Raw genomic sequence first — 15,856 nt, forward strand, 5'->3', positions numbered from 1 at the left:
TAAAACTAAAATTATTATGAATACTAATTAGAGAAGTAATGCACACTGATACACGGTCTAAAAGTTTTTAAGTTTAGCAAATTATTATAATGTATATGAGGCATGAATTATTAATAATTTTTTATACAAAAAAAAATATTATTACAAATAAATTTCATTAAGCATGCATTGTACAAATGCCCATAAGTAAGAAAAAAATAATATTATTTTGGGTTTAGAAGGCAAAGAAAGATATTAAAAACATAGAAAAATTAATTAAATTATAAGAATAAAAAAGATAAAATTTTGAAAAATAAAAAAAAAATGATTTTATAAAATTAAAAATTTGACTATATTCCTATTACATGTGTATTATAATATATAATATATATATATATTAATAAAATAACATATATTATATATTGTGATTTTTACCTATTCACGTAGTACTATCTTCTAAACTTACAATGTACTATCCAAAAATTTAATTAAAGAAACAATTTAAACTTCATAAATATAATAATTTTTTATTTATTCATAAAATTCAATGCATTTTATGCACATAAATGATATTTAAAACTTCACAATAATTTGAACAGTCTTACCATTGTTGTTGATCTTTATTATTGAAGAATTGCCATCAAGTTAAATGAAGCAAAATTAAAATTAATAAAAAGAAACATATAAAACTATTTTTACTTTTTTGGTTAACCAATGCTAATTCCATTACCCGTTTAGTAGTTTAGACAGTGTAAACATCACCTGCAACATTCATAATGAATGATATAGTTTAAGAGGTATAACCCTAAGTGAACATAAATTTAAATTTGTATTGAATTTAAATAAAATATAATATAAAATTATACCAAAATTTATCCAAATTCAAAATTCATATTTCGAAACAAAGCTTAAGTGTATTTTATTTTAAAATTTAATAAAAAATCGATTTGTATATGTACATGTATAATTTTACATTTTTTTTTTTACTTTTCAAAATAATTTTATAAATAAATGAGCAGACTTTAGCAAAACATATTCTATCTTAAGCCCAAAGGACCCTAACATAAGGAGCCCTAACTATGAGAAAGGACAGGAGAAAAAAGATATACAAGATGAAAAATGAATTCTAGACCTAATTACAGACTAACAGTACAAATTTACTAGACCTAATTACATTCTTGAATTCTAGTGCATAACTTTCCATGTTTACACAAGTGTCAAGAGAGTACCTAATCTCTGGAAACTTAATTGCCCTGTTTCTGTAACAATATATATACACTATAGGTTGTCTCAAAGCTCATCAGACCAATCACTAAGCTCACCTTCATAAAACAAACCATCAATAATTTGGTCAATCAGCGAATCGAAAAATGTATTGCAACTAACAGTGAAGATTCTGCCTACCCTATTTCGAGCAGTTGAGAACCAAGCAAAAATTGCAGCACAAGTTACAGCTCCCACGCACACGCCGCCTGCTTCGGCAATCCCTTGTAAATCCATCTTCCTGAACAAGGTGTTTCCTGTTGCCACCTCCATCGTCATCGTTGCTGCAAAGATGATCTGCAAAGAGTAATCCATAAAGTGATAAAACCATCAATTTTTGTGATTGAGATGCATCAAGATGGACCACTGCAAAGATGATCTACTGAAGATATAGTCCATAAAATGATAAAACCATCAATTTTTAGCTTCAAGATGCTTCAAGGTGGCTCGCAAGCCTAGAGAATGCAAAGAACTGAATTTCTTCCGATTGCTTTTATATGTTTCCATTTTTGTGCAATGAGAGCTCAGATGCTTGACCTACCAAGTGAGCACTAAATTTGCTTCCCGTGCATTTGTGCATTAGGAGCGGTGAGATTTTATTACACTGGCTGGCTCCCATTACTTGAGATGAGGCACAACCAGTGAGAACACAACAATTTTAAAAACATTCAAGTAACGTGCTCAATGTTGGATTTTCAAGCTTCCCATTAGCTCGGGTTTAAGCCAAGTGGTTCAGGCCAACAGGCGATAGTATCAAAAGATAGTTGCTCGGACAATATATGTTCTGGCATTCACAGCTATCCAAGTTTTTTACTGGGCAGCACCGTGTCATGGAAACCCATTCAAGCAACCAAAACCTTTCTAGAGCCAGACGACGAAGACTTTATGCTTGTTAGTTAAGGGAGACATTTTAAATTTCCCAAAGAATCACAGAAATACGACTTTTTTTTTCCCCATTTTCCAACATTTATATGAAAAACTCCAAAAAAACAACAAAAAAGATAATTTCCAACTTTTTTAAACATGGTTTTTTTCATAATTATTTGAAATGAAAAATGATTTCTACAACTGAATGGACCCGTAAGGACAAATGCACCTAAGTTCAAGATTGCTCCATAATTGCCAGCTTATTGGCATTCCGAGAAAGGACAAATTATTTTCCTCTCATCAACATGCGTTGAAAGGGCATGAAACGACAATAGTAGCTGTGAAAAAGTCTTAATAACAAATAAATAGGTAAACTTGAAAAAATACCAGCAATTTTCACACCTTAAAAACTGAATTAGACAACAAGGGTAGCTGGCTGGGATACTTTGCATCTATAATTACCAAAGCGGTTATTAATTACCAAAATATTCTGTGCTCCGCAGCCACTGTCAAAATGACTCAAATAACTTAGCCTGCTGGAATTAATATAAATTATTTAGCATTGACATTAATGCGCTGGAATTTGACCTTTCAGCCATTGACAATACTGCGTATTAAGCCCACCCGGCCTCTTTGTGTGTGTGTAGAGTTTGGTGGTTGAACGTGGGTGGTGGGCAGGTCATCATACCTATTTCTCCAACATTTTTGTCTTTGGTTTTTAATTTAGGAATTATTGGGGCATACACAAGTTATGAAGGAATGAATCAAGGAATGAAGTTAAGAAGTTGGTGCGTCACTTAAAGAGATTGTGAAGCAAAGGAGTAGGCAAATAATTCAAAGGAAACAGACTGGCCATTGACCGTATAAAGGCACAGATTCTACCTGAACAACAAGTTGATAAAAACAAGAGGCAGAGCCTGCGATCTCATTGAAGCACCAGCTGGCTATGTTAGATTACCACTTTACCTACAAGCTTCAGCTGTTAGGTTGTGGCCTGTGGGACAACAATGTATATCAAACTTTAACACTCCCCCGCACGTGCAGCCCGATAGCACGTGAAGAGATAAACACATGATAAATAGCACCCATAATAAGAAATGCAATATTTTTTTTAAAAAAATTGCGGGCAACAAGACTAGAACCCAGGATCTCCTGGTAACCAGCTCTGATACCATGTTAGATTATCACTTTACTTAAAAGTTTAAGTTGTTAGGTTGTAAGTCAACAATGTATATCAAACATTAACAGGCTGCACAAGAAGAAGAACCACTTGGCAAGTTATGATAGAACGTGAGCAAATTTAGCATGTAAACAATCTAGAGCAATTGATTACTAGATTTTAACTAGCAATCTACCGCAGCAAGCCTCTAGTACTGAAAGAGGAAGAAAGTAATGAACGTTTAAACTTAAAGAACTTCTAACATTCATAACTGAGCTTGTTCCAATCTAGCATAGTTCGCAAATATTTATGATGCGTTTGGTAACATGAATTTCAGATCTTAGATTTAGATTTGGGTGAATTTGAACAAATTTCAATATAATTTTATATTATATCGCATCCAAATCTAATAAAAATTCCAAGGTCCCTCTAAAACATAGAGATAGGGTAAATTGTTATTATGTAACTATATTTATATGTTTGAACTATTTCTTTGGTTCATTGCAGGACTAGGTGTAATTGCTGTGCCCTTAATCAAAGTTTACCTTTTCCTGTTCTTCGCTCCTTACTTGGTTCTTTTCTAGAATCCCTATCCTAGTTGTTAGTAGTTCCCCAAGTGAAGGTTAAGTCCTCTTCTAACTTTCCCTGATCATCAACCATGAGAATATAAATTCTTTTCTCTATGTTTGGGAGAGGAATTTAGACAAAATGTAATATAATTGGATTGCATTTTATCTAAATTCATCCAAATTCAAATTCAAATTCAAAACCCGAAATTATGCTCCCAATGGCCACAACGTATTTTTCTATCTTTTTCCTGACGTTTTTCAAATTAGAAATGGGGCTTATATACTTTTAAAATTTTCTTAAATATAAAATTTGAATATTTTACCTAAGTCTACTCAAATCGGATACTCATAAAGCAAATTTCTTCATGTCGGGTTAGAAGCATGAGTTTAAATTTATATAAATTTGAACTTTATACTTTATTTTGTTCAAATTTAATGTCTCAAATCTATGCTCCCCAATACAGAAAAAGGGTAACTATTTATTATTACTCTACTAAATTTAATACCTACTATGATCCAGCTCAAAGAAAGCCTAAGCAGGGTGCACAGGAAGAAGGACCAACAAAAAAAGGGACCCAGATGGCAGATTATGCAATCCAATAGTCATGTCCAGTTGAACAGCAGAAAGCTAAAAAAAAATCCAAAGGTCCAGAACACTCAAAACACGATCACACCACACATCCGCCGTCGCGCTTCGATCAACTATCAAAAAATAAAAGCACCGCAAACACGAGAAGATGACTCACCATAGCTAGTCGACCAGAGATGATCTCGAAGTCTTGACTCTCCTTCGAGCTCTCGATGTACTCCGACAGAGTAGCGAAGAACGGCGAAACGCCGTCGCCCGCGTCGCCGTCCCGCCTCTTCCTGACCACTCCCGCGGGCTCCGAACCGTACGATCTGAGCGTGCAGAGGCGAGGCTGCAGAACGATCTTCACATTTTCCGGGGGAGATTCGGCGGATCGAGACCTCTGGACCGGAGTTGCCGGTTTCTGCGCCCTCAACTCGCTGAAGATCGCCCGAGCCGCGGTTGCCATCAGGTAGTCGGATCTCAGGCGAACCGGAGCTGGAGAGTCTCTAGAATCTGCCGCGATATTCTAGTGGTTTGGCGGGTCAATATTTGAGTACTCACGGATCACGGTGCATACGAATCCACGTGCGTGGAATATATGTGAGGCTCCTATGACGTGATTGTGGGGCACATCGGCTACGTGGCAGCAGCTCTACTCGATAACGTGGTTATCAGTTGGTGGGATAACGCGTCTAGCTAGTAGGGTGTAGTCAGGTGGCCCGGCCGCCCGAGTGGTCTCCGTCCACCAAAAGGCACGGAAAAACAACCGTCCATCAAAGAGAAGAACTATGAAAAGTGCACTTCAGGCCATAGAATATAATTAAGGCTTTAGGGATTATTTAATATATTTTTTTTGAAAAATATTTATTTAAAATTAATATAAAATAATTTTTATAATATTTTTAATGTATATATTTTAAAGCAAATAATTATTTTTTGAAAAAACTATTTGTTTAAATGTAAGCCAAACACGCAAGCATTTACAAAAAAGTTTTTTTTTTTTTTTTTTTTTATTAAAAATGTATTTATTTTTTTTAAACATTTCAATTTTGATTCAAATTGATTTACTTACTCAAGAGAAAGCATGCTGATGAGATGCTTATGTTTTAAGAGAATCTTTCATTCCAAGAATTGTTAAGATTCCTGTCAAGTAAAATACATACCAAATAAATGTATGAATGAGATGTCGTGGACATCACATTGTTAAGAATATCGAAAGATCTCCCTATCTAGGTGAATGTAGAAAAAGAACATGCACTTGGCGTATTACTATTCGTCTATTTTTGTGTTCACTGCCATTTATCATAGCCCGTGACAAACGATAGAAGATCTAATAATTTTTCTTGATGTGGAAAAATAAATGTAATAAATAAATAATAAAATATAAATATTTTCTAAAGGAAAAAAAAAAAAAAAAAAACTAAGGGTCCATTTGGGATCAATGTTAAAAATTATGAAAACGAAAACTAGAAACAAAACCTAAAATCAGAAACAAAAACTAAAAACTAGAAACTAACAACCTATTTGGTTAATATTTGTAAAACTAAAACAAATTAAAAAATTAATTGAAAATTGCCTATTTCTATCTTTAAACCAAATAAAATTTTAAATAATATGATTAAAATAATAAAATTGTAAAATAATAAATTAAAAAAATACTATATTAAAAATAAAATTTATTATAATTATTATATTTTTAAATATGACTTTACAATGACAATCTTATTGTAAATGACATTCGAGAAATAGTAAAAATATTTTATAATTAGGTGTTATTATTTTAAATTTTTTAAAAAATTTATGTATATTTTTATTTTAATTAAATTTAAATTCATGTGGTAATTTAATTTTATTTTCAATTAAAAAATATGTGTATAAAATGAGTGGTTTAGTAATAAAATTTTTCCAGATATTAAATTTTTTTGGCAACATGTCAAAACAACTGAAAATTAATAATAAATCTATTTTTTTTTTTTTTGCAAACTGTCAAAAATTGATAAAAAGAAAATTAAAAACCAACAATTTAATGTAAACAAACACGCTTTTATAATCTGTTTCTTCATTGTGCAAAAATAGAAACATAAAATAGATAATAGGAATAATATCAAACAGACCCTAAAAATGCATACATTCTTGTCTAACATTAGTAATATTTGTCTTAAACAATAGTATTTACTAAAAAATCCTAGTCTTTTATGTTTGTTACTTTGAAAGTAGTGACTGGTGAGTATTTATAGTGGATATCTTCTTGATTTACCACAAAAAAAAATGTTTTTATGTATTGGTCTTATAAGACTTAAAATCTTATTTTGATGATAATAAATCAGAGGAATTTAACATATTTGGTTAAGTGATAATGTAACATAATTCAAGAAAGAGAATATAAGGTCAAGTGCTCACAAAGATCAATGCAAAGCTTATACTCCAAAGATCAAATAAAGTTTAAAGAGTTAAGGCATGAATTCAAAGATGATTTAATAAAACTTGAAAATCATGAGAGCATGGATGTTAAAGAGGACTTACTAAAAGCTTAAAGTATGGTGAAACTGGAAGACAAGTTGGAGCTAAAGAAAGACAAGCATGAAGACTTAAATGCTTAGAATGTCAAGAGTCCTAAGGAAGTCTTATGTAAGTACTTCAAGTAAAACTCAATATAAAAGCATTGAAACTCTTTGAGGACAAATTAAAATCTTAAGAAACCATTTTTAAAGACCTTGCAATATGATTTCTAAAGTTATAAATAATGAAAGTCTTATATGAAAAGAGTTTTCAAAGTCAAATCTTAAAAAAACAAATGTTTTTGAAAGCTTAGGCCCCTGCCCAAAACTCCCAGGCGACTGCTATATTTGTGTATTTTAAGAACTGGTAGAGAGAAAGGTGACAGACACCTGATGGTAGCTTGACAGGTGCCTGCCTTGTCATCCGAGGCGCTTGCTAGTATTATGACTTTTAGAAATAACTATGACAGGCGTCTGCCTTATCATGCCAGACGACTGCCACTCGAAGGAACTTTAAAAATAACAACAAGAAGATTTTTAAATTTGGTTTCTTAGACTCCAATTTTTTTGTAAACTTGACTAACACTCCAAGTGAACTTGGGGAGTAAGGAATTAACTTTTTAAACTCTATAAATAGCCCACAAGACAAGGATTTTAATAACCAAGAAATATTTTCAGCAATCTAATACTGCCAAGTGCTCTCAATTCTCAAAAACTTTCTTGCTCACATCTTGCTAGTATCTCAACTGAGTTCTTGATGATCATCTCATAAGAAAATTGTGCTTTAAATTCTAAATCTTTCGATAAAAGGAAGATTAATTCGGGGATACAATTTCATTGACCTTCAATTGCTTTATATTGAATTTACACTGAAGTATATTGTCTTGATTGTTGTACTAACCTACTCTATCTGAGAGTGTCTCTTGTACACAAGTTCTCTTCTACTTGTTTCTTGACGATTCTAGGTTGTTGGATCGTTGACCGAGTGTGGGTATCACTTGGAGAGGCATTCTATTGAAGGAGTGAACGAGCGTGAGGTATCACTTGGAGAGGCCTTACTCTAGCCTATTTAAGGAGTGACTAAGCGTGGGGTATCACTTGTAAAAGGTTTATTCCTCCCGGAAAGGAATTGTATAGTGGAATCCTTTGGTGGTATTGGCCAAAGGCGAAGATGTAGGTTAGGGATAAGTCGAACCTCGTAAAAAAATGTAGTGTCACTCTCTTTCCCTATTCTTTTTGTTTTCCTGCAAATATTAACTGTATGGTTGTGTTTTAATTTCTGATCATATACACTATGTGGATTAGATATTAAATAAACTAAAACTTAATTTGTTTTTGGGAATTTGTAAAAACCGAAAGGAAGTACGTTAGTTGATCAATACAAATTACGAAAACCGTAAGAGAGTACGTTGATTGGTTCAACACACAAGACTTATTAACTGAAAGTTTATTTAAGGTCTAAGTTTTTCAAAAGAGTATTGGATTACATATTGAGCATCATATTGAGAAATTAAATCCATCAATACAGGGCTTAAATCAATCATATACACAGGGTTACAAACAAAGCTGAAAATTACCAAAGTGCTGCATATTGTAGTTTGTGATTGATTACTTTGAGTTATTAAAGTGTTGAATCCTGAAAGCATTGCTGGAATCAATCTAACTTGTGTATCGTGTTTTGATCATTTTTCTTGATTTGAATTGTTGGAAGAATTTCTGAAAATTTACAAAGTATTCAAGTTACCATACTTACTCTTATTTATAAAGGTTTATAACTTAATTAATTTTCCGCTGAACTTGTGATTATAAACCAATTTTGTTTGTGTTGTGTTGAAGTATTGGTTTGTGGATTGATTGTTCACATAAGATTTGGTTGTGTGATTGCTAGATTAACAAGAGGTTAAGAATTCACGAAAGAAATTAAAAGAAATTTTAATAATCTAGTTCACCCCCCTCTTGAGACAACTCCTTAACTTTCAATATGTGGTCTACTATTGATCGCATAAAATGAAACATGGTTTGGAAGTTAATAATACATATTATTTTTATTTTTGGATTTTCAAATAAGCTGTAATAGATTTAAAATTTATGCCCTAATTTTCATTCTTATGATTGGTTTCAAAATAACATTCCAAATTTGATTTTGAACAGAATTATGATTCTTGCTAGCAGCAAAATCATGATTCTAGTCTAGATGGGCTAGAACCTTTATTCATTTCATCGAACCATTCCAATTTCTTATAGTATCCATACTTATTCGCTTCTCCTCTCGAACCTTCCATCAGTTTGTAGGTGTTGCTATGGTCAAAATCATAGCTAGTCGGGGATACTCAAAATGGAGAGTATGACTTACGGGTGACAATTTGTGCTTATAGCTCTAATAATGACATTGTTTAATAACTTGGAGGATTGGAAAGGTCAAGAGACTTTAAGACCAGCTGATGTTATAAATCAGATGATGTCTATTGCCTAGATGTGATTTCCAAACTTGTTCTCTCTTTGGGAATCATTTCGAGTAATGCTCTTCTCTTTGTCAAAAAGCTCTATTATTGTGGCGACCCAAAAAATTACTGTAGCGACTCAGAAAATTTTACTCTAAATTTCTCTAACTACATAAATATATATTTATGTATTCTCTATATTACTATAGATACCATGATCTTAACACATACTTCACGATAAAATTTTCATACTGAGCATACCTCCCCATCGGCATCAGTAGGACTTCACAACACAATTTTCGTACTGAGCATACCTCCCCAACGACATCAGTAGGACTTCACAACACAATTTCCATACTCAATTTAAATCGAGCATATTTTAATTAACATAAATCTAATTAAATTTACGTACACAAATTTAATCAGGATTATTTTTAATATAAAACCTAACATAATCTATTCCCTTCACTGAGAGGTGTCTCACCGCATGATTATCCAATATTTTCAGATGCCATGTGGAGTATAATAGTGATCAGAGTAGCGCAGTGAAACATGAGTGGGATAGAAGGTCGTGTTTAGAATTATATTATTTTATTTATGTTGTAATGAGTTCAGATCTTTATTGTGATAATGAGATTGATATTGTTATATTGAGATAGTTTAGTACTCTGATAATTTGCATTTAAGGTCTTCCGTTGTCTGTTTCAGTGATTATTATAATATGAAATGTTCAGGTTATTACAAGTGATATCAGAGAAATTTTAAAAGAAAATTTTCGGGTCACTACAATTATCTTTGAAAATGAGCACCATTATTACAACAAGTTTTATATCTCCAAAATTAATCTTGAAATTAATTTGTTTAGAAAAATAAAATAGATTTTTGGAAAAGAGATTTGGAGATAGAATAAAGTTAAAATAAAAAGTTTTGATTTTATGAGGGTTTTTTTTTTTTTTTGTTGAAAAATGTCCAATATTTCATCCCATTGGAAGACTCATTCTACGTGAGTATCCAAATATAGTAATAGCATTATGAAATGGTTTCCACTATTGTCTCGATTGCATGCGCATGCATCTTGATTACGTTCTTTTATGTGTTTCATTCCACAAACAAATGAGGGTCCTAATAATTTGCTATTAATGTAATCCTAAAACTACAAAGCAAGCAGATGTACAAGGATGCTTTTAAGGGAGAAATTATTAGATACGCGAGGTATACATCATATCTAATTTGATCTTGTAATGTGTATGTATTTAATCAAATTAGATAATTTTTTGTACACATAACAAAATCATGTTAGATTCGATGTATACATTTGGTATACCTAATATTTTCTTCTTCTAAGAAAGTCAATTTTCTTGGGATGACATGAGTTCATGTGTGAAGTGTGAAATGGTTATAAAGGAGTTTGTAAACCTTATAGAACATTTTTTTTTTATAGGAAAACAAGTGTATTCATCCTAGAAAATCAAAGAATCTCATGCATGAATGAAGATATGCAATAGTTACAGAACTATTAAGCATAATTTTATTAAATTTTTGAACACGCAACTAATTATCATTTAGCATGTAATAGGTATTTCAACACCCCCCCCCCCCCTAACAAAATTAGCCATCCCTTAAAAATATAGAGTTATGTTTTGATGCTATTATCTCATTTTTCTTATGATATCTTAAACCACATTGAAAACTAATAGAAACCCTTGAGAACAAGGAAACAATGGGATGTATTATGGAATAATTCCAAGTGCGGAACAATGAAGACAACTATTTTGGTATGACCTATTGAAGGTTTTGTGACATCCTGATTTTTCATACATTTTTTTTTTTATATTTATACAATAATCAATAAATCAATCATTTGTCACGTCACAAACTCTGATACCATATCAACATAATTCGACCCGAAATAGGATACCAGGTAATTAGTTCATCATATACACACATTCCTAACAGCGGAAGTCAATATTTACATACTATCCAAAATACAAATAACCAGAGTTCTATACATCCATACACAACCCAAAAATCCATAACATTCTCTAGGGGATTACACAAACAGATCCCTAACACAAAATACTTACCTTGACTATCAGGGTACTAGATCCCCCCTATCATGGAACTCTATCTCCTGGTCTGTTATGGTTCCCTAAAATATTTAAATATTTCGGTGAGACACCTCTTAGTAAGATGGAATAAATTATTTACAGTGTGTGACACATGAGTTTAGTTATATCATAATACACTCATTTTAATGATTATATCTTTTGAGAAAATATATAGATATGTACTCATAATCATATAATTATAAAACATAATTTTATAAGCTTTGATTCCACTTCTCATACTCATACATATGTAACCAATATTTATCAGCGAAGTTCCTGAGGATAGGGGAGATTACACGCCCATACATATAACGCCTCTCTTCTCTGATATCGTTTATAACCTTGCCTGATTAACTCGGGTGCGGTTACAACTGATACTTATCAGGGCACTCACCTTACTTAGTAAGCCCTAAGGCGGAGAGTTTTACTTTGCCCTAATTATTTAAGCAATTAAACTCACACTCTTTTATTCCTCATCATCAGTACAAACTTCATAACATAATTTCCGTACTGAGCATACCACCCCCACTGGCATCAGTAGGAACTTCATAACATAATTTCCGTATTGAACATACCACCCTCATTGGCATTAGTAGGAACTTCATAACATAATTTCCGTACTGAGCATATCATCCCCACCAGCATCAGTAGGAACTTTGTAACATAATTTTCATACTAAGCATACTACTCCCACCGGCCTTAGTAGGAACTTCATAACATAATTTCCGCATTCAAATTTCAATATTCACAATTTAGTATTCACAATTCAGTATTCACGATTCAGTATTCACATTTCAGTATATTCGTTCATCTCATCACATCAGTAATATTCGCATTATTTTTTGTTTCATTCTCATCATTTCAGTACACATTCCATTCTCATAATATTATATATCTCATTTCACGTATTTCAAGATTTCTTAATAAAACATATCGATATTTCTTATTTCCTTGTTTATCATAGAAAACATTTCTATACATACATACATATATATATATATATATATATATATATATATATGTCATATTCCATTACTTTCTAGTAAAATACACATTAGTATATCATAATTCATTGTTCTTAATAAAATAATTTTGTATTCCACTTTTCATCATTTTTCATATTTCAAATCCCATATCATCACAATTCAATATATAAAACATAAATGGGTTTCCCCTTATCTTCATTTCTGCATAAAACATTTCCATTTATATATATATCATAGTCTCATTATTCTCAGTGTAAATTACATAACCCAGTTTCAAATACATTTTTAGTATAAATCATATGCCACACAATTTTATTTGATATTCATATCATAATAATCACAGACAAAATATCATATTATCATTTTCACATATTTACTCAACCAATAATTTCCAAAAATAACTGTTATATTTTATTCCTCTTACCTGCCTTATTGAGAGGCTCGCTAACCCTAAATCCACGCCTGCAGCGTTCAGAACTCAAAACCATGAAATCACATTTTCTCCAATTCAATTAATTCAACCCCGGAATTACAATTATTTTTAACATTTCCAAGGCTCACACGCTCCCATTAACCGGTTAAATTCTAAAAATGCGGGTTTGATCCACTTCCCGTATTTAAATTTAATTTCTAACATATTTAAAAATACTAGTATGATCAAATCCCCGTAGTTTAATCTAATTCCAAAATATTCCTCAAAATTCCCTTTAATCAATTCCCTACAATTTAACTTAATCCCAAAACATTCCTAAAAATATGATATAATCCAATACTCCAATTTAATAATCACCTATTATGATTTAACTGGTTGAATTTTTAAAATAATTGACATAATTTGTACTCCTCACCTTAGCCTTGGAGTGGTGCCTAGGACTCCCAAATCAAAAATCTGCTCCGGCTAACATGACGAGGATCGAACTTAGGACCCTGTGGTGGTGTCTGATCGTCAATTTAGTTGGAGATTTAAGGACAAATTGAGGAGAGAGTGAGAGTTTACCTTACCCCAGGAGTGGTTCCTACGACGCCCTAAACACGAATCCACTCCGGTTAAAGTGTTGGTGGTCGAGATAGGAACCCACTGGTATTTTCTATTTTTTGATCGATGCTCGTTGGGTCGAGGAAATCGAGAAGAGAGAGAAGGAGAGACAGACTAGAGAGAAGAGAGAGAGAGATGTCACTTGAGGGGGGGAGCTAGGATGAAATCCTATTATATTATAATAATAATATTATATATATATATAACCACCGTATTACTTAATTTAATTAATTTAATTTAATAATAATAATTAATTAATTAATAATTAATCTTATATATATATATATATATATATATTAGAATTTTGGTAAAGGTTGAACCTGTAACGCTATATATATATTAGAATCACTACATCCTCTTGTAATAATTATTTTTGGGGCATTATAGGTTCAACCTTTGCCAAACTGTAGCCCAAATCTGTGTGCTAAAGGTGCAGTGTAGGAAGAGACGTCTCCTTCATTTTCCATCTTACAAAAAAGGCATATGGAAGCAAAAATCCACCCTCTTTTTTGCAAATTACGATAACATATTCGTTCGATATGTTATTCACTATTCTAATGTTGGATGAGAACATTGCGTTTGACATGAAAATATTTACTCACTATTTGCAAGAAATTGACCTTAACTTTTGGTGTACGTCCAAAAGCAAATGGAAATGGTGAATAATTTGAGGAAGGAGATTTTTCTTGGAATGCAACTCTTTTCTCTTATCTTTGTTACTTGATTTCATTATATTCAAAATTTTAAACTTCAAAATAAAAGAGGGCTACAATAGCATTAAAGTAGAAAGAGTGCACAGCAGATGAGAGAGGGGTGGTCTGTTAAGAATCAGGAAAACCTATGAAACTGATAAGGAAAACTTGGGAGAAATCTCTGTTCACTGAATTGAAGTGAAAACTTGGCTATATTATAGCCTTAGAAAGCAAAGCTTGAAAATCAGAAAAATAACAGCCCACGTTTAACAGATCCTAATAACGTGGTAAGACTAATTCAATCAAACAGCTAACCCTTAACAATAGGGATTTATTGACATAGTGATAACAAACCACTAAAGCAACCTAATGTCTAGAATAACAAAACTTAACAATTCCTCCCTTAAACTGAATGCTACAAGCACTCTGTAGAGACCCTAAGAATTATAGTAATTAAATAATGAAAGAAATAAGAGAAAAGGATTTTTCAAAAAGGGATTTCAGCAGGGTCTCATTGACAAGTGAAAAAGTGCTCGTTGATGAGCAGGGCTCTTGGGCTCGTCAACGGGGATGCGCGTCTCGTCGATGAGAAATTATTGAGAGGACTGTTTCCAGAGCTTGAAACTTGTCGACGAGGAGAAGGTATTCGTCGACGAGACTATCTCTTGGACTCGTCGACGAGGAGATGTGACTCGTCGACGAAGCCATGTGGACCAACATTCTATATAAGGCAAAGAATTCAGTTTTCCTACAAGAAACATGCAGGAATTTTCTCGCTCTCTCTACTTGTCCCCCTCTGCCTTCTCTCTAGGTTTTTAGCCCGATTCTTCACCAGTTTGACAATCCGATGCCGCCACACTACTCCTGGGAAGTTTCTCTTTATTTCTATAGGAGTAGATCGTTGGTTAGGCCAACTTGGGCATCGTTCCAAAATTTGTGTAAGTTAGTTAATCTCAGTTTTATTGGGTATTTGATGTTTCTGGACTGAGGAGAATATGTTAGGTAAGATAATACTAAAGTTGATTGGGGGAAAATGTTATTTTCAAGGTGTTGTGCTGGGAACACTGCGGGTATAGGATTGGGTGTTTTGTGGGCTTCTTAGTAAGCCAGATAAGGGGATAAATTAAGTAAGTATTTTTCATGAAATTATTTACTGTATTACAACATTTATTTTTAAAAATTATGTATGTATTAGCACAGTGTTTGGGAATACTACAGTTGAATAGGAAAATAGATTTAATGTTATTTATCAGGAAATATGATTTTAGATAAGGTTTTATGCTTGAAACATTATTAATATTTGTGTGGCATGAGTATTATTTTTATGAAATTATGTTATATCAGAATATTATGATTTCCCCAGAATAAGAATGTTTTTCTCAATTTTCAGGAAAATTATTAAATAGTACAAAAACTATGTTTTATCGACATTATGTAAATTAGTACAAAAATTTCATGTTTAGTATATTATGATACACAGGTGATTTTCATGTTATGATATGCCGATATAGATGCTGTGATTCATGTTGGCTCAGATGCTGTTATTATGTATGATATGCAAGATTTCAAGAAATATCAACATGTCAGACATTATTATGATTATGAAACAGTTATGTACCAGTATATGAAACGTACTATATGTAATCAGAACCCGGATGGTTTAGTTTATATTTCACGAGAACGGTAC

The 15,856-nt window shown here is 32.2% G+C and overlaps 1 protein-coding gene across 1 annotated transcript; it reads right to left on the minus strand.

The window, feature by feature from the left end:
* Window positions 1-1,140: 1,140 nt before the first annotated feature.
* On the minus strand, window positions 1,141-4,993 carry LOC131159534 (stress enhanced protein 2, chloroplastic). Its single transcript, XM_058114529.1, has 2 exons — window positions 4,584-4,993; window positions 1,141-1,539 (listed from the first exon to the last, which is right to left on the minus strand). The coding sequence occupies exons 1-2, from the start codon at window positions 4,872-4,874 to the stop codon at window positions 1,270-1,272; spliced, it is 561 nt and encodes a 186-aa protein (XP_057970512.1). The 5' UTR covers window positions 4,875-4,993; the 3' UTR covers window positions 1,141-1,269.
* Between the last annotated feature and the right edge of the window lie 10,863 nt (window positions 4,994-15,856).

Source organism: Malania oleifera, chromosome 7 (genome assembly GCF_029873635.1).
Source record: "Malania oleifera isolate guangnan ecotype guangnan chromosome 7, ASM2987363v1, whole genome shotgun sequence".
Lineage (NCBI taxonomy): Eukaryota > Viridiplantae > Streptophyta > Magnoliopsida > Santalales > Ximeniaceae > Malania > Malania oleifera.

What these genes read in the sequence shown, in the direction of transcription:
- LOC131159534 (XM_058114529.1), bottom strand. Translation starts at nt 4,874, where the DNA reads ATGGCAACCGCGGCTCGGGCGATCTTCAGCGAGTTGAGGGCGCAGAAA. An exon ending in TCTCTGGTCGACTAGCTATG is followed by an intron (nt 1,540 to 4,583) that starts GTGAGTCATCTT and finishes TACTCTTTGCAG; the next exon opens with ATCATCTTTGCAGCAACGAT.